The sequence below is a fragment of the Panulirus ornatus genome, chromosome 57 (genome assembly GCF_036320965.1).
Source record: "Panulirus ornatus isolate Po-2019 chromosome 57, ASM3632096v1, whole genome shotgun sequence".
NCBI lineage: Eukaryota > Metazoa > Arthropoda > Malacostraca > Decapoda > Palinuridae > Panulirus > Panulirus ornatus.
The window spans coordinates 17,784,013-17,804,601 of NC_092280.1; the positions used below are offsets into that span (position 1 = coordinate 17,784,013).

Below are 20,589 nucleotides of genomic sequence, written 5' to 3' on the forward strand. Positions count from 1 at the left end.
GTTGGAACTACTGTTCCTTCAAACATACCCTCTGTACAACACTATCTATAGCCCATGCCTCGTAACCATAGAGTATTGTTGGAACTACTGTTCCTTCAAACATACCCATTTCTGCTCTCTCAGATAATGTTCTGTCCTTCCACACATTCTTCATCGCTCTCCTTCCCCACCCTGACTCCCTTTTGCTTCCATGGTTCCAGTCACAGCCAAGTCCACTCCCAGATACCTAAAACACTTCACTTCCTCCAACCTCTCTCTATTCAAACTTATATCCCAATTAACTTGTCCCTCAACCCTGCTGAACCTAATAGCCTTGCTCTTTTTCACATTTACTCTCAACTTTCTCCTTCACACACTATTCCAATCTGTCACCAATTTCAACTTTCTCCTTCACACACTTTTCCCATCTGTCCCCAGTTTCTTCAGTTTCTCACTTGAATCAGCCACCAGTGCTGTATCATCATTGAACAACAACTGATTCACTTCCCAGGCCCTCTCATCCCTAACAGACAGCATACTCGCCCCTTTCTCCAAAACTCTTGCATTTACCTCCCTAACCATCTCATCCATAAACAAATTAACAACCATGGAGACATCACACACCCATGCCGCATAAATCATCTTCTGTACATTATATCTATGTTGGAAAAAATATGAGATAGAGATAAATCACTAAGTAAATGAGTTGCTACAGATTTCCTTCAATTGGTTTTCTTCTTCAGATACTATGAATGAAAATTAAGGCATCATGAGAAGACTTCGTTTAATATGCATCTCCTAACCTTAAAACTTCATAAAGATTCACCGAGTCTTAAAACATTTATTCTGCTAGATTCAAGTAGTTATGCATAAGATTAAAGTTCAAAATGATACCCTGCTTACAGAATCAACATTTTAGTCAATAACACCTACCAAATTTGAAATTACGATGCCAGTTTAAAACTCTTGTATACAAACAAGCTTGGCAGATCTATCAAGCCTTGAGATGTTGATATCAATGTCACTGGATAACACTGATAATAATCCTCCTGCTGGCCCTCTATTACATAGCACTTTCTTCTCTCATTTTTTAAGCCAGTGACCTCTTTTGCTTATCACTTTGCTTTCTCATTTTTTAAATTAAAGTCACAAATACTCTATTTACTTTCTATTAATTTTTTTCATATCTTAACTAGTCACCAATACTCTATATAGTCTAATAATTTGTCTCATTTCCCAAAGCATACAATGATTATGCCTTTCTCAATTTAGGCAGCTTGTGTATCATACATGAAGGAGCTTGGACTTCATCATGCCCAGTGCTAGGCAGACTGCAATATATTTCTGACAATTTTGTGAGGCTATCAATCAAACTCTTGCTCCTGAGAGTAAGTTTGTATACTTCTGCATGCCTGGACTTCCCCATTATTCAGCTTAGTCATTCCAAAGTTTCCTTATACAAGAGCATTGATACTTTAGAACACATTCTTGATCTACATAACAGGATATTGCAATTTTAAGTATGAGGTATCTGAATTCTTCTGTTTACATTATCCTGAAATGGTGTGCAAACAGGAGTTTTCATTCCTTAACCATAGTTTTGAGTCTCTTTACATATTTAGCTGTACCTATGACTCTTAGATCTATCTATTTGTATCTCCAATGCCCATTCCCTTTGTGAATTCCCTCCAGGGGGTGGCCACAACGTCTCCATAACGAATGAAATTGAGTGGCGCTTCTTGGCCTTTAGTGTCTCATCCTTAACAGGCCATGAGCAGAGGGCAACTCTAGCACAGTGTTTTCTAAGGCACCTACATAATGTATCTACCTAATACTTCTACCTTATGCTCCTCCCTACTACTTCTAGAGAATGTTCCTACCTACTACTTCTATCTATTGCTCCTGCCATTTTGCCAAAAGGATGAGCTAGCACATAGTGCTCCCTGCAGGAATAGCTACAGTTATGAAGGGTAGGTGAGTTGCGTAAGATAAGTGTTGTCAAGCGTTATGTGTGAAAAGGCAGAATGCCAGCAGTCCACATGTGGTTGAGGCAGAAAGAAGACAGATACCTGGGTCAAAGAAATGCAACTGGACAACTATTGAAGTGCTGGCACACTATGCAGCTGTCACTAACCCTCCCAATACCTAGGCAGGGAATGCTGATAATATACCTACCTGATTACTGGCTGCCTACTAACTACTACCTACTAATTCATACACTGGGTCTTAGAAATCAGATGCTATATATATATATATATATATATATCACTAAACTGGACATTTCTTTTATTATACAGAAATAATTCAATTTGCCTTTTTGTTTCCGGTTTTACTATTTTCAATCTGAATAAACATTATGCATCACAAACCAACAGAGCAATAAAAAAGATGTCATGCACAATTTTTTTATTACGATAAACCATACAGACAAGTACAGCAATGTCTGAAGAAAGGAACAGAAGATGTTATTATTATAAAATAGTTATTACAAACACACTGAAGCCTATCAGGTCTGTACAAAAGTCTGAACATGTTTAGAAGTTCCATGTTCTTGTTGAAGAACTCATTTGGATTTGGATTGCACGGGCAGTAGTATGCATAATTGCATATTTTCTTGCTGCATAAAATTACAAATGCAATTACAAAATTTATAATCAATATTTTGCATATACAAGTTTTGCACACCATCTGATGAATGTAAAATTAAATGCATGTAGCACAACTTTGAAATATCAACCCGTGCCATCCTTGCTCAACATGCTCAAATATCTATACCTACAAATCAAGGAAAAACTATATAATAACCCTATGGATTTTCATTTTTTTGCCTTTATATCCATTTCTGGCAATAAGAAATACTCTATTAACAAATGTAATAAAAGCTATCAATAAAAATATAAATTCTTAAGCAATCAAATAACATAAAATCAATCTATATATTATAATAATAAATAGTTTTAAATCCACAGGGTATAACAGAAGCTTAGGCGTCTATGTACAAGAGCAGAATAGCCAACACCACTAAGCACAGAATATGTACATCACATACAATAAAGATATGAAAATGGATTATACATCAATAAAACTCTATGCCTTACAACTCGAAACACAAAAACTTGTGTGGCATATTAGCAAAAGCTATGTAAAAACTAAGACATAAAATATTTTGTACTATGGCATAAAATATCAAATTACATTTCTCAGTAATGAGGTCCTTGGTTTACTTCTTGGCAATGGCATAAAAATGTTTATCATTTGTAATATTTGAGATGCCCCAGGTGTCCTTTTCTATTGCATAGGCAATTATGTGTAGTAAAAAAACAATTGTGTTTAATACAAATGAAAGACAGGTAGTCACTGAAATATACAAGGTGCCACCACCCTAATCTTTAGTCTATCTTGCCCTTGAGAACACAGGACTCTATTGTAGGTGAGGTAGAATTTTCACTACCTAGTAAGCATCAACTAACATTAAAAGTCCAATGTTAAGAAAAAATAGCATAATATTATTTAATTGATATTCCTGCTTTATCTCTATGAATTATAATTATTTTGTTTAAAAATCATTATGATTCTTAGACTAGGGTTGGCAAACTCTTCACAAGATACGTGTGCCCAAATCATTTTATGTACAAAATTGGAGCAAAAACATCCTTTCTCAACTGACATTACAAGTCTAATACCTAATATACAAGAGATTTCTTTCAAATAAACATTTGTGCTATCCAAGGCCATTTTGTTTCACATTTTGATATTGATGAACACTGAATAATCAAATGTTCATTTTATTACTTATTTACTGAAGAGTTCTTGCATATAAATGGAGCTGGGATATATTTTTCAAGTTGCTCGTCTTTTTTACTTTATGGCAACATTAGCACCAGAAGTGAAGAGAGCCTTTCTGTGATTTTTAGGAAATATATTAATAAATTCTATATATTCTCCATAAATGATATATTATCTAACTAAATATTTAGAGATCATTTATTATAAATCTATTTAAAGCACTCATTTGGTAGTGGACATGATCTCATCCCTGTTAACTGAAGGTTTTGTAACATCATCCTTGGACCATAAGATACCAGTTTAGATCATATGCAGATTTACTTCTAGAAATGGAAAAATATGCATATACCCAGTATTTCATATCCCAAAATAATGAGTACTGTTTCTATACAGTATATAAAAAATGCTTAATATGAATGGGCAAAAACTAAGCAGACTATAATGCATATTAAACATGGGCATTGAAAGACTGATCACACAAAGGGTTTCTACAAACCCGTTTCGTCCAACTACCTGAACAGAATGAGCATTTTATAGCCTCAATATATGTATGTGCTTTCTCACATTTGTATCTAAGTTAATGATATGCAACTTAAATAGAAAAAGGAAACCTAATAAAAGGTGATAAAAACATCACAACACTGAACTGGTAATGCCATGAAAAAAGAAAAATGGCAGTGGTATTTATAAAGTGAGGCTTTGGTCACTGGTGGAAGTTCCAAGCCAAGTTCACTGGCGGAAGGTCAAGGACATGTTCAGCTGTGCACAGTTCAGGTCTTGTTCACAAATGGATGGTTGAAACCCAGCCCAGACTATGTTATCTAGTGAAAAGTCTATGCCAAGCTCAATTAAAAACAGTCTCAGCCAGGTTCGTTGGGAACAATTTAAGCCAAGTTCAGCAGCCGTCCTGACCATGTTCACTGGTGGATTGTCCAGGCCAGGCATATTCATCAGTGCAATTTCAGACCATGTGCACTCTTTGACTAATCAGGTTATATTTTGACTAATCAGGTTATAATCAACCACCATGGAATATCGTAAGATGAACCGTAAGTGGAAAGCCCAGGGAATATTCAATGATGGGCTTTTGTGGCCATGATCATCATATTAACTGGTGAAAGTCCACTGTAACCAACTGACAGTCATAACTAGGATCACTCATGAATGTCTATGCTCTCCAATATATGGTCAAAGAAATATTCAGATAAATTCTAAAATCTTCCAGAGAAGGGTAAAGGCCATGTCTACTGATGAATATCCAAGCTCAAAAGTGCATGGTCAAGCAATATTCACTGGTATATATCAACATCCAACAGGAGAATGGTCATGGTCATGCTCACAGGTGGGCAATGCTGGTAATGTTCAGGGATGGGTAATTCACACCATATTCACTAGTAGACGTTTATGGATGGTCCCGGCCATTTTCACCAAAGTAGAATCAAAACATGCTCAACAGTGGGGGTTCAGACCATGTTAGGCAGACGAGTCCAAAGTGCGTTCACCCATGATCCATTTGTAGTCACCACTAAAAGTGCCATACTCTCTTCTCTATTGAAAAGTCTATGTTATATTCATCTGTTGACTGCCATATAACTATTTCCATGGACAGATGGACCTAAACCAAGTGCATTTTCAACTGTAGACAATTCAAGCTATAACTTTCAGAATATCATCACAGTATAGCTACTGTCAGATGATCTCTGCTCAGCTTTTCCATGGGCGGTTGAAGATATTTTCTTCAATCATTTGTACGACAATAACAAAAGGAGATCTGTTCTGATCTAACACACTGTTGTAAACAAGTGTATCTATTAATCATCCTCTACTTTGAGATACCAACTGAAATTATCACCCAAATAACTGTAGCCTTTCTTAAGGTAATATCCTGATAAGCAATACATTTTCTAGGTGTCAATGCCAGTGAACACAGAATATGGTGAGCAGTTGTAAGCATCGTAATCATCATAAATCAAGATTATGCCATCTTGTTCCCTAAGAACAAAAATATTCATAAGTCTAACAATGAATAGTGGAGCAACAAGAACATATATATTATATATGACAAAGCTCCGGACTTGTGCTCATTTTAATTTCTTAAAAGAAAAAGTAAACTTTTGTAATACTGATATGAATGCTGATTCCAATCTATTCCAGTATAAGTTTTTTATTCTCTGCTGCATAATGATGATTACCAAAATGTATTCCAATGCAAAAATGCCTAAAAAATAATATTAATCAATGCCAAAGTCTTTGAGCATTTATCATAAGACATTTGAAATAAACATCTAGTAACAGTATCACTGAGCTGACGAAAAATTTTGTGAGTGCATATGTATATCTACTCAAATACCTCTACTTTCTATTTGCAAAACCTAACAGTAATAGTTCCAGCTGACATGGTCCCTAACTATCCATTAATCAACTATGTCATGGATAAAAACATAATAAAAAATTACATAAATAATGCCATACATATAAATACCAAATGTGGCAGGATGTAGTTTTCCAAAATAAACTGAGAAAAACTGTATGTGAAGTCTCCAAACCTCTTACTATTCTTACCAAGAATGAGATTTTATCTTAGTCTATCAAAGAAAAATGCCTTTCCAACAATGCTCTTCATCACCTGACTGATATGTTGCCATAGATTATCATAAGTATTTTTTTTTTACTCAGCATACCACAATCCTCAGTTTCCTGGGTCTATAAGGCTACAAAAAACATTTGAAATGGATTCACTGCTGCAATAAAAATGCTTGAACAACTGTGAGAGACTAGAGAGTGCTCCCTAAGACTTTTTTCAAGACACTTACACCAGACATGCCATTAGTTTTAGTAAGTACGTAAGCAGTAAATTTCTGACAGCTGATATATCTTTAAACTGTATTATAATCTTAACTCTTAAACAGAATAAAAATTCCAAGAACAGATGTGTGAGTCTCTATCAATACTATTGAGATTACTATGGAATAATTATTATTCATCTTGTTAAGGACCAGAACTCATACTGTTGTACATCAGTATGTTATCATCAAAACACAACTTGACTCATACAATAATTTTAGCTTATATTATATAAGGCCAACAATAACTGAGGCCGTGTAAGTACTTCCCTGGTCCAGTAAAGGTGTAAATTACCTGGCTGTTATCAAAGTTGACTAGTAACAACATGTTACCATAACTGATTGGGATGGCAAAAAAATTATCATCAAAAGATTAGAATTTTCTCCAATAATTCAGACTGAGCACTCTCCTGCCTTCAACCAGTACCATATATACCTCTAGTTGCACAGACATGTGAGCATCATAAGATTATAATGACTTCTGTTTGTACATTTCAAGTGCTTGCATTTCATGCTTATCAGACACTTTACACCTGAAAATAAAATTAAAGTAATATTAAAGGGACTTGGAAGCATAGGTGATTCGTTTTGCAGCCTCTGACATATATTGCTTAAGTGGAATCTAGTTGAAGTGTTACATGAAAACTATACATATCTTAGATAAAAATATTCTGAACATTCATAACCGCTCATCACCTATAGCTTGCCTCATCCACACTTCACTCTGGCTAAAATATGACATACACTGAAAGTCTTTTGCCTTAATTTTACAATACAATTGCATGATAAGCTATTTTAACATATATTTCTGTTGCATCAATGATTTACACGTGTAACTGCAGTTTTAACCTGGTCCTGAAATTAAAAAAAAATATGGTGGAGCTTTGGAAGCCTATTAATAAAATGTTAAAACTTCTGTTCTTTATTGGAAAACTAACAGTAAGGTGTCACTGTTCACCAACTATTAATGAGTGGTTCGAATGAATCACCACGTGACTTATTCATTTTGTATCACAGCAGAGTTCATGCTGGATTCAACTGCCATCACAAAAAAAAGATTCTTTTCTGTTTTCAGAAAACCACAGTCATATGGCAGTGTAAAATGTAGTTGACTGAAGACTTGGCTAGACTAAAAGTTCAACTATCACTAAAGAGATCTAAGCTCTTGGGAAGTTTAGCCCAGTACACTGCTATGTAAGTTTATTGTTTGTCAGCTTTAAGAGAAAATGCATAATCTGATGATGATACACCAACTGAAGTGAGGTATCAATGCAATCTTGTTCACAATATGGGACAAATCTTTCTGGATCACCATCAGCAACCTCAACAGTGAGTTTCACTGCACAGAGCACATTTCAAGGGAGTCACAAGAATACTTTATTTACAACACTGATAACTCTATGTTCTCCATGTCACTTGCAGTGTTTAAAAGATTCACACTCAATTTTGTGCTTTCAGAATCCATGATATCTCACTCCAGTATAATCAATACATCAAAATGCTATTTTCATTTTTAAGCTGCACAGCCCAGCACATCCATCATGTCTCAGACAGCATGAGATATCTTCACTCCCCAAAGCGACTACAGGCCTTTTTCCATTTGCACTGTGTGCACCAAAGGTCACGCTGTTCCATGCCATACACTTTACGACACTTGCGACTTTCCCCATTCCGCTTCCCTCTGCCAGGTGATGCTTTTGGAGAAGAGCTCACTCTTATCTTCCCACGTGCAGAACCCTACAAAGAATAAAAGGAGGTGTAAATTTGTTAACAACCTTCATAAGATGTGGCTAAAGGGAGATATAAAATACAAGACAGCTTATGATACTGGATACCCATTAATAAACATCTACAGGTAAAGAGAGATATAAAATACAAGACAGCTTATGATACTGGATACCCATTAATAAATATCTACAATCATAGTTTCCACTCCAAGTAAATACACATTAATGAATATTTATGGACATATTTACCACTCTTCAAATAAGTAACAAATTACAATAAAAACAATAGAGTGAATTGGAGTGATGTGGTATACCAGGGTCGATGTGCTGTCTATGGACTGAACCTGGGCATATGAATCATTTGAGGTAAACCACTGAACGGTCTGTGGGGCCTGGATGTGGAAAGGGAGCTGTGGTTTCGGTGCATTACACATGACAGCTAGAGACAGAGTGTGAACGAATGTGGCCTTTTTTGTCTTTTCCTAGTGCTACCTCACTGGAGGGGGATGCTATTTCATGTGTGGCAGGGTGGCGACAGGATTGGATGAAGGCAGCAAGTATGAATATGTACATGTGTTTATGTCTGTGTATGTTTATGTATGTATATGTGTGTGTAGGCATGTATGTGTATGTCTGTATATGTGCATGTGTGGGCGTTTATGTATATACATGTGAATATGGGTGGGTTGGGCCATCCCTTGTCTGTTTCCTTGCGCTACCTCGCTAATGTGGGAGACAGCAATTAAGTATAATAAATAAATAAAATAATGAGATGGAGTAAGTATTTTGAAGGTTTGTTGAATGTGTTAGATGACAGAGTGGCAGATATAGGGTGTTTGGGTCGAGGTGGTGTGTGAAGTGAGAGGGTTAGGGAGAATGATTTGGTAAACAGAGAAGAGGTAGTGAAAGCTTTGTGGAAGATGAAAGCCGGCAAGGCGGCGGGTTTGGATGGTATTGCAGTGAAATTTATTTAAAAAGGGGGTGACTAAGTTGTTGACTGGTTGGTAAGGATATTTAATGAATGTATGGCTCATGGTGAAGTGCCTGAGGATTGGCGGAATGCATGCATAGTGCCATTGTACAAAGGCAAAGGGGATATAGGTGAATGTTCAAATTACAGAGGCATAAGTTTGTTGAGTATTCCTGGGAAATTATATGGGAGGCTATTGATTGAGAGGGTGAAGGCATGTACAGAGCATCAAGGTTTCAGAAATGGTAGAGGATGTGTGGATCAGGTGTTTGCTTTGAAGAATGTATGTAAGAAATACTTAGAAAAAGACGGATTTGTATGTAGCATTTATGGATCTGGAAAAGGCATATGATAGAGTTGATAGAGATGCTCTGTGGAAGGTATTAAGAATATATGGTGTGGGAGGCAACTTGCTAGAAGCAGAAAGTTTTCATCGAGGATGTAAGGCATGTGTACGAGTAGGAAGAGAGGAAAGTGATTGGTTCTCGGTGAATGTCGGTTTGCAGCAGGGGTGCGTTATGTCTCCATGGTTGTATAATTTGTTTATGGATGGGGTTGTTAGGGAGGTGAATGCAAGAGTTTTCGGATAGAAGTGCAAGTATGCAGTCTGTTGTGGATGAGAGGGCTTGGGAAGTGAGTCAGTTGTTGTTTGCTGATGATACAGTGCTGGTGGCTGATTCATGTGAGAAACTGCAGAAGCTGGTGACTGAGTTTGGTAAAGTGTGTGAAAGAAGAAAACTGAGAGTAAATGTCAATAAGGCAAGGTTATTAGATACAGTAGGGTTAAGGGACAAGTCAATTGGGAGGTAAGTTTGAATGGAGAAAAACTGGAGGAAGGGAAATGTTTTAGATATCTGGGAGTGAATTTGGCAGCGGATGGAACCATGGAAGCGGAAGTGAGTCACAGGGTGGGGGAGGAGGCAAAAGTTCTGGTAGCATTGAAAAATGTGTGGAAGGTGAGATCATTATCTCAGAAAGCAAAAATGGGTATGTTTGAAGGAATAGTGGTTCCAACAATGTTATATGGTTGCGAGGTGTGGGACATAGATTGGGTTGTATGAAGGAGAGTGGATGTGTTGGAAATGAGATGTTTGAGGACAATATGCGGTAAGAGGTGGTTTAATCGAGTAAGTAATGAAAGGGTAAGAGAGATGTGTGGTAATAAAAAGAGTGTGGTTGAGAGAGCAGAAAAGGGTGTTTTTAAATGGTTTAGCCATATGGAGAGAATGTGTGAGGAAAGATTGACAGAGGATATATGTGTCAGAGGTGGAGGGAACAAGGAGAAATGGGAGACCAAATTGGAGGTGGAAAGATGGAGTGAAAAAGATTTTGAGTGATTAGGGCCTGAACATGCAGGAGGGTGAGGTGTGTGCAAGGAATAGAGTGAATTGGAATGATGTAGTATATCAGGATCAATGTGCTGTCAATGGCTTGAACAAGGGCATGTGAAGAATCTGGGGTAAACAATGGAAAGTTTTGTGGGGCCTGGCTGTGGAAAGGGAGCTGTGGTTTCGGTGCATTATACATGACAGCTAGAGACTGAGTGTGAACGAATGTGGCCTTTTTTGTCTTTTCCTAGCAATACCTCACGCACGTGCAGGGCGTGGCAGGGTGGCGCTGTGAATGAATAAAGGCAGTAATTATGAATTATGTACATGTGTATATATGTATATGTCTGTGCATGTATATATATGTATAGGTTGAAATGTATAGGTATGTATAGGTGCATGTGTGGACACCTATGTATAGATACATGTGTATGTGGGTGGGTTGGGCCATTCTTTTGTCTGTTTCCTTGCGCTACCTCGCTAACGCAGGAGACGCCAACAAAGTATAATAAAAAAGAAAAGAAAACATTACTAACATAAAATGCAAGAAAAAGATTCTAATCTGATAGTATTTTCCAAATAAAGAACAGGATTTAGGTTTGGGATCCAGTGGAGTATGGGTAATTACTTATTCTCACTAAAGTTACATGTGACCTTGGACTGCCTGCAACTACCTATAACAAAAGTAAGCTATGGATCTGTGGGCATGTTATCTATTCAAGGAAATATAAAATGAAGTTAAAGCAAGAAAATATAAACATGGGGTGTACTAATTCTGCAATGTGTAATGTCTTCATGAATTATGAAACATAGCAGATAAAAGGCTTTAAAAATCCTTTATTAATTCTTCAACCTTTTCAATCATTGTAATTTGATAATGTATTTCATAACATAAAGAGGTAACTGAAAATAAATGGTACATGAATATGAATGGATATGAATATATCATATATTGCAAATTTACTTTTAATATTTTAGACATCTATTAAAGTAAGCAAAAACATAAAATTCAAATGGATCGAATCTACTTGGGATGAAGTAATTCATCATATTTTGCACAACATACACACAGACCAACATGTGCCAGTATAAGAACCCCGAGTGCAAAGAAATTCATCATATTTCATACAACGTACACAGACCAACATGTGCCAGTATTAGCACCCTGAGCACACACACCTGATGTACCTGTAATGACACACAAGAATAGGGCTGTCACAGACAAAAGCCCCAGGCAAACTTAGTGCTGGCTAATCTTTACACACACACAAACATATAATTTTATCTAAATAGTTTCTATTTCGAATATCTTCATGGCAACAAGCTTGAATGACCATTAGGTTCCAGCACTTTACAACTCATTGTGATAATCAATCAATCAATCAACCTCTTCTCATATATCTAACCCAGTCTTTCTTATACATCTTGTTCGAGATTCACTAAAAATAATGCTTACAAATAAGCATAACACCTTTAAGTTCTTGCTTTCTTCTGTACCACTTAAAAATCAATAAAGTGGACAAGTAATACCAGTCAAATGCAAATAATGCTCTCTGCTATTCATCAATGTGTGTTAGATAAGTGTGCATACTGGATCAAATCTTGGCCTTGGAACACTCATGCATGAATAAGAGAAAAAATAAATCACATGGCATGTTATAAACCTACAACCCATTCTGTAAAACAGTTAAATGCCATGAACCAAATTAAGAGAGTCTGAAAGTACAAACATTGTAATACATATACAGTATTACACTGAAAAAATAATTTGTTTTAGCTAATAAACAAACGTATAATGTATTTGTCAAACCTATATGTTAAGGATGATATACAGATTATGATCTACATATCTTGCATTCTGTGAGGATTTTGTGTTGTACAGGTCAACTGATTTATCCATTTTCCAGTCTGATTCACATTTTCTATTGATTCTTTGCGTACTAAAAGATACCAGCATCAAACTTTTACAGTAAACTTTTAAATGTCTTACCAGGTATGTAGAGCTGCGAGGCCATGAGCTGGAGAGATTCACCGATGGCCCCCCTAATTGCTGCCTGTACCGTGGATCTGTAAGAAGTGAGTGTTACAAGTCTGTCATCTGTAATTAGTTGGCTAATGACACAGAATCACTAGAAGTACTTGTTTCAACAGGCATTAACTTTATATTGATATAATGATATGATAGTCTGAATTGTTTGAATTCAAGTATATGTTACTTTACATAAAAACATAAACCAAGAAAAACATACCTTCATGTGGTGGTCGTGCCATATCCATATGGCTGAGGGTGGGTGGTGAGGAGACATGAATGTACTGAGGCTGGGATTGTTGTACTGGGACAGCTGGGAATGCTACTCCCACAGGCTGAGGGATGCTAGGAGTTGGCGTTGGTGTTGATGTGACAAACTTAAGATTTGTGGGTGGGGCAGGTGGTGTGGCAGCTGGCACACTGGAAGTAACAAGAGGCTCACAGGGATCAACCCATGTAGCCACATTCACCTCCACTTCTATCCAGTAAAACTCCTCTTCATGGTCATCATCATCATCACTGTCACTGTCACTGTGATCACTGGTTTCCTCACGTCTAAGACAAAGACAAAACATTCATAAAATGGACAACAAATTACCACCTTAGCACTTACATAAAACTAACAATTCACATACAAGATAAAAATTGACACACATTTTCATAATTTCAACCCCTTAAGCACAACAGTGGAACCCTAAGATAAGGTGGCCTGACTTTTGATCTCACCCTTTACGGTCAGTGCAAAGGACAGGCTATTACATGTATAGGTTTTACAGTAAGGCTAACTTGCAATACCATTTGCTCAAGTGGTTAAGATAATGACCACTACAAGTGACACTAATCCACACTATCCACGGTCAAATATGATGCACAAAGCTCAGTATTCACTTATGGATCAAGATGAACAGTTGCAGTGACCAATGTTTTGAATACAGTTACTGGGATTTTTTTTTCAGACAACTCACCCAAGATGTGTGGATCGTATGTGTTTCTCAATTGCGTCGCAAGCTGCAGTCATTTCCTGGCAGCCAGTCCAGGTGCATTTAAACATGGTGCGGGTGGAGCTCTGGAAAGGAAAGCAGAGTCAGTATAATGAGCCAATGGAGCATGACCAATCAAGGATACAGAAACATAAGACACCTCAATCATTATACCTAACCAATATGAACACTGAAAAATTATCCTAAAAGAAAATGAAAAAACTAATACATATATGAAACACATCTGAAGATATCACTGATATAATAAAGCTCAAATAAATAACTTTCAGCTACTTTTTAATAAATCATATATTCAATGCCTGACCCTCCCTCCCTAACACCTGTGATGCATAGTATTACCATTACTATAACATGCATTACACACTTAAAAGCAGAGCAACCAATGTCTTATATCATTCCATGTCATTACATTGTTACATTATGATATGAAATTAATCACCTCTGTTTCATATCAAAAGGCGAATCAAGAGCTGTTAATTATGAAGTATGACTTTCAAAAACAATGTCCTTGAGTACTAAAGAAATGAATTTTTCCTTTCCAAAGGTAAACTTTCCCGAAAGGCTAGATTTTCATATGAAAAAAGGTGATTGTGAGGTTGGGAAGAGGAGAAATTTCACTAGTAAACTATTACCATACGAAAGATTGGGATTCATCGAAAAAAAAGGCTGAGATTTTTCAAAACAAACTTAGTACTTTGAATACATGGTCCATATTTTCTGAGATAATGAGGAAGATTCTCACAAAGAATTTCCTGTACGGAAGTTGATTTCACACACATGAGATTTACACGAAAAATAAATATCAAGTTTTGCATATCAAACTTCCATAACAGAACAACAGGTCAACAGTCTTCCTTCAGGCCAACATTATTCCAAAAAGATAATCATCTACAATAACGAGGAGGATCACCCTTCAGAGGCCAGAGAGGTACATGTAATGTGAAATCACACACATAAAAAAAAAAAAATCAACTACTTTAACAATAATGGGAATTCGTGTTAAATACCACAGTAACGAAAATAAACAAAGATAAATTCTCCAACCATCCTCTGACTATCATATCCATCATCCAGGTGACTCACATTACCCTAATTAAATGACTGCCTATAACGCTAGTTAATCTGCCGAATAATATATATATATATATATATATATATATATATATATATATATATATATATATATATATATATATATATATATTCCTATGAGTCCACGGGGAAAATGAAACACGAAAAGTTCCCAAGTGCACTTTCGTGCAATAATCACATCATCAGGGGAGAGACAAGAGAGAAATATGTCAGTTGATATACAACGAAGAGACGAAGCTAGGACGCCATTTGGTAAACAATATATATACATGTTTGAGGACAATGTGTGGTGTGAGGTGGTTTGATCGAGTAAGTAACGTAAGGGTAAGAGAGATGTGTGGAAATAAAAAGAGCGTGGTTGAGAGAGCAGAAGAGGGTGTTTTGAAATGGTTTGGGCACATGGAGAGAATGAGTGAGGAAAGATTGACCAAGAGGATATATGTGTCGGAGGTGGAGGGAACGAGGAGAAGAGGGAGACCAAATCGGAGGTGGAAAGATGGAGTGAAAAGGATTTTGTGTGATCGGGGCCTGAACATGCAGGAGGGTGAAAGGAGGGCAAGGAATAGAGTGAATTGGAGCGATGTGGTATACAGGGGTTGACGTGCTGTCAGTGGATTGAATCAAGGCATGTGAAGCGTCCGGGGTAAACCAAGGAAAGCTGTGTAGGTATGTATATTTGCGTGTGTGGACGTGTGTATGTACATGTGTAGGGGGGGGGGTTGGGCCATTTCTTTCGTCTGTTTCCTTGCGCTACCTCGCAAACGCGGGAGACAGCGACAAAGTATAAAAATATATATATATATATATATATATATATATATATATATATATATATATATATATATATATATATATGAATAGTGTTTACCTAAGTTTCGACGACAGGATCATTACTGAAATCAAGGAATCAGTTTCTGGTTGAGGAACGTGTTGAGGTCACTTTATCACATCATTCTTACGGTCAAGTGTTAAACTGGACCTTAAGAATAATGTGACACAGTGCCCTCAACCCGCGCGTTTCAAGGACTCTATCATATAATTCATAGGATTAAGCATTTAGCCGAGGTGCGTTTCGAGGACACTGGTTATCATAATAATTCATAGGATCAATCAATACGCGGACTTCAGTGCCGGGTGTGCCATTTCAACAGGAGATAGGAAACTTGTGTAACTATGTGTACTTCCGTGGGATCATCTTCAGATCCTTTCCAATCAAAATATTGGATATTCATAAATTCCATTTTCTATAATGTTCGCATGTACCTTACATAACAAACCTATATTATGACTGGTACGGGCCTTGCCTCCTCAATCAAGCTGATAAGAGTTTATTACATGTCATCTTCAACACGAATCACATTATCTCAAGTCATCTGCTATCTCTGTCAGAGCTCCCAATGGTGCATAGTCTTGCATGTCACGAAGGCAACAAGCACACCTAACACACCCCTTTCGTCATGCCCTATAATGACTGTATTGTCATTAAATCACATCCTGTCAATCTCATTTCTACCAATTTCAAGATGAAAGAGTTCAACATTTTCTAGCTATGGATACAGTACATTAGTACATCTACTTTCCCCCAAATACTGCAATGTAGGAGAGACTTGAATGTCCGTGTCGCAATCTTTACTTTGAAATACGAAAGTAAATGGCGTTAAGTTATGGGCCTCACTGAGGTAGTGATCAGCCTCAGGCTATGACTGCCCCTATCGGTAAGCAACGGGGTCAAGACCGGTCAAATCCTATGACTCACACAAACACCAGATAGCATTTTACAGAACCTAACTGTACAACGCAGAGGTATCTGAACCCGAATATGGTGCATATGAACGCAAACTTTCACAGAACATACAAACCTCCAACAGCCAGGCTCGGACCCGGAACCTTTTACGTGGTAGGCGGGAGCGCTACCGCTAGAGATGGTCTTAATTAGGGCGCTCACTTACCTGTGCCGTCTCAGAGTGGCTGAATCAGTAAGCTCACCAAGCTGGATCAACTGCGTAAACATGTGGCAAAACTAGAAATATGAACCTTAAATCTAGCCCTTACACTAGCAAAGGTCGGCGAGGTGTGTGGGACCGAACACCTGTCTCTTTCAGAATGGAAAGACACGGTCTTAAATAAATAATAAAAGGGCGGTCTTGAGATTAACTCATTGATTGGCTCAAATATGCGTTATCTTATATATCAACATACATTTTCTGGGTCAAACTACGGTGTTGCAGAACTCTTTCCTTCCTGACATATGAAATACTATTATCAAAACCAATGAGGAAAACAACCATAACAAATTCTTAAAGTTGATACATTAACAGAAAGGAAGGGAATTCGAGGAAAATATGCGTTAGCAGGAGTCCACAAGCGCGTATGTGCCGTGCTGGAGGACGCCTTGTGTGTTTACTAACGGTCTCCCCTCCCCCGACCCCCAACCACCACACATACACACAACCCCGGTATGCAATCCCACTACCACAGACCATGAACATTATAATTTCACTGAAAAACACGTCATGTTCTTCTAATGTGTTCTAGAGGAAGGACAGAGGCAGGTGGAGGCTGATGCTAGTTTAAGACAGGCGGTATGCTATGGAATATACTGTTATAATAGTGGCACCAGGAGAAGCGGAGGGTGTACGGCGCGTAGTGAACCATTGATCTACTTGGAGCGCTGCCAGCAACCTCCTCCCCCACCAGCCAGCCAACCCCGTTCACCACCACGCCTGATTCACTCTCACTACCGCAACACACGGAAGCACTATTACAGTAACGTGAGAAACTTAAGAAGCGAGCAGTTGCTGTACCATGTATCACTTACACATGAACAAAACACATGAACAAAACACAAAAGAATATGTTCGAGTTCGTTCTTGGCTTACTTCTAATGAAGTAAGCAATTACAAATATGAACAGTCCGGGAAAAGTATTCTTAACTTTTAAATTTCTTGCCTAACAAATAAACATAACTCGTTCTTAATCTGCATTCATTTCCTTTACTTTTTACGTTCCAATCAATTCAATAATCTATGGTCCAACATGTAGGGTATTCCACGCCCTTGCAACTAGTATGGTTCTAAGTTGCTGGACCGATAAGGCTGCCTCTGCCCTCCAAATAAATAGCGCTACCAACATATATGTGTAGACCCAACCTGTACTAGGTGCCATGCCCTTGGTCCTGGGTGATATAAACGACTTGTAATGTATATTCCTCTGCAATCTCATAAATCTTCTCAACCTTTATGTATCTGTAATATTTGGCTTCCATCCCACCTCTGTATCTTGGGTCATATGGTAACCCGTCTCCCATATACAGGTGCTGACCCAACCCATTACGTACGCCATGCCCGTGAGGCCCTTACACTTATTTGGTAGAAAAATATATAGGTAAAGTTCTTCTCCAACCACTCTATCACTAGAGAGTTTAAGTAATCTTTAACTAGAACTTAGTTTCTTTTTTTTCGGAGTCTTCCCGGTGTCTTCGATTATTCCAAATTGCTCTCCTGTCGACAGCTTAATCTGCTTCAGAAACCTGGAAGGTATAACCGTTATCTTCTTCCCTTCGAACGTGGGTAGTAAATTCATGGGCACCGTTTTTTTTCCATTTCACTCTATCTCCTTAATCAGCCATATGTTTTACGTGAGGTTATCAAATTCAATTGCCCTCTTGTCATAAACTCTTTTCTTGTACTATTTCAATTTCAAGTTCAAATATTCTCGTGTGGAGGACCACATCCACAATACGCTGAGGTGCCTTCCCTGTATTAATACAGTTTCAACTGCCTTCAAATACATAATCATTACGTAAATGTTGAATGATTATATAATTTCAAAAGTGAAGTAACTTCATCTGATCCCTTATAGGATGTACTGTATGGACTTACTGTATGCTACGTCCTGTATGCTACCTCCTGCCAAGGTTAAGACCGCCAATGTCAAGCCACAACCAACATCTGAAATAATCTTAACACCATATTTACACGTTACGGATAATTCTATACACTCACTGTGCACGTGAACTTCAAAACCCATCTGAATAACATTATTTTCAGTGAACTTTATATGCTCTTACGTTTCCCCGTTATTCGTGCTTAGTGTATTTTTGAGTTAATATTCTGTACACATTTTCACATTGTGAGCTAATGTTCTGTACATATATTCATTTCTCTCATGCATTTCTCTCATGCTAAAGGTGACCGCAAATAAACAACTAATTTCTTGATAATTGTCGGAGATGCGCCAGTGCTCGTGCATCCGTTTTCCATTTCGTGGAGTCCGGTAACCTGGTGGCCGCTAAAGTGATTTTCGCACCCGTATGTTTCGCTGTGCAGCTCATCAGTCTCCAATGTCTATCTTTATAATGTAACCTCAGGTACTCTTAGTGACCGAAACTTTTCTCCAAGCTTCATGGGTGCATTAAATTCAGAAGACGGTTCTGGCTGGATTCCTTCGAAGCAAGTTGTACGACAGTGATACAGAGCCTCGCCAAAATGACTTCATGCACAGTGTAACCCCAAGCAGGGGAGTCTCTCTCTCTCTCTCTCTCTCTCTCTCTCTCTCTCTCTCTCTCTCTCTCTATATATATATATATATATATATATATATATATATATATATATATATATATAGTAATATATATGCAAGTCTTACATCCACGATTACTTTATATCATATAACTCGTCCATTTTCTACCGTCAACCAGCAGCACCTCCTAATATAGATTTTATTTCTCGACGAATACAAAGAAGATACTTTACTGTGACAGCCAGTGTGAGGAGAGATATTTGTAAGGGTAGGCAGATGGAAGCACAGAGCGCACAGCGGGAACAATACATCGACATTAACAGGGTGACAGGTTGGCCTAAGGAACCAGAGGTTACTCTCCCGTTGGAAAACAGTGAAGAGCATTAATGACAGGCTATCAGTGAATACAGGACTGATGATGTATAGAAGACACTGATATTGATAGTGACAATACAAAAGGTCAAAATACATCACATAAAAGGTATACAATGTACTGAGTGTACTTGCATTGGAAATGAGACAGAGTAAGTTTAGTGTACATCATATAGATAGTGCACACTTTACAAGATGTGATACAGAGGGTTTCATATCAAAAGTTGCATTATTCAGAATTTAAACTTAGGGCGTAGCAAATAATAAGGTGCAGAGCATTACCTGAGCTCATTGTATACAATGCAACCTTCTCGAGCATGGCAACTACACTTAATATGGCTTACAGGGTGACCTGATCCCAGACCGCCATATATAAAACTCCTGCTTACGACTTACTATAAATAAGGATCGAAATGATCCATGGTTGGGAGCAGTGCCGTTTCATGAGCAAAGACTTTCGTACAACCAAACTTAAGTTTTACTTACCATACGCTAAATTTTCAAAAAGAGGGAACAAAGGGGCCAAATGAGGATATTACCACTAGGGATCATACTCTGTTCTTAAAGCTACCTCGATAACGCGGGAAATGGCGAATGATATTATATATATATATATATATATATATATATATATATATATATATATATATATATATATATATTCCTGAGTCCACGGTGACGGCGTGGCGGCTGAATAGCCCCTGATGAAGTCTTAACTCAGACTCCCACTCCACCACCACTTGCGGTACTTAAGTCCCTTTATCCTCAATCGTCAGTCTATTGATCTATCGCAGAGTTACAAGTTTCAACATCGTTCCCAGTTACAATCAAATACTGATGTAAACTATGAAATACAGGTCTCAACAAAGAGGTTACCATCAGTGACTGACTTACTAAGCAAAAGGTTATTAAATAATTATCGTACTGTATTCTCCATCACA

The 20,589-nt window shown here is 37.6% G+C and overlaps 1 protein-coding gene across 2 annotated transcripts in view; it reads right to left on the reverse strand.

Annotated features, from left to right (window-relative positions):
* Positions 1-2,370: 2,370 nt before the first annotated feature.
* Positions 2,371-20,589, reverse strand: part of Glut4EF (Glucose transporter 4 enhancer factor) — a 272,519-nt gene continuing 254,300 nt past the window's right edge. For both annotated transcript variants that reach the window (XM_071694507.1, XM_071694506.1), the window contains exons 5-8: positions 13,628-13,728; positions 12,883-13,217; positions 12,624-12,700; positions 2,371-8,345 (exon numbers count right to left, since the gene is read on the reverse strand). In XM_071694507.1, the coding sequence (XP_071550608.1) occupies positions 8,175-8,345; positions 12,624-12,700; positions 12,883-13,217; positions 13,628-13,728 (684 nt within the window). In that variant the 3' untranslated portion in view covers positions 2,371-8,174. The remainder of the gene's footprint in view (positions 8,346-12,623; positions 12,701-12,882; positions 13,218-13,627; positions 13,729-20,589) is intronic.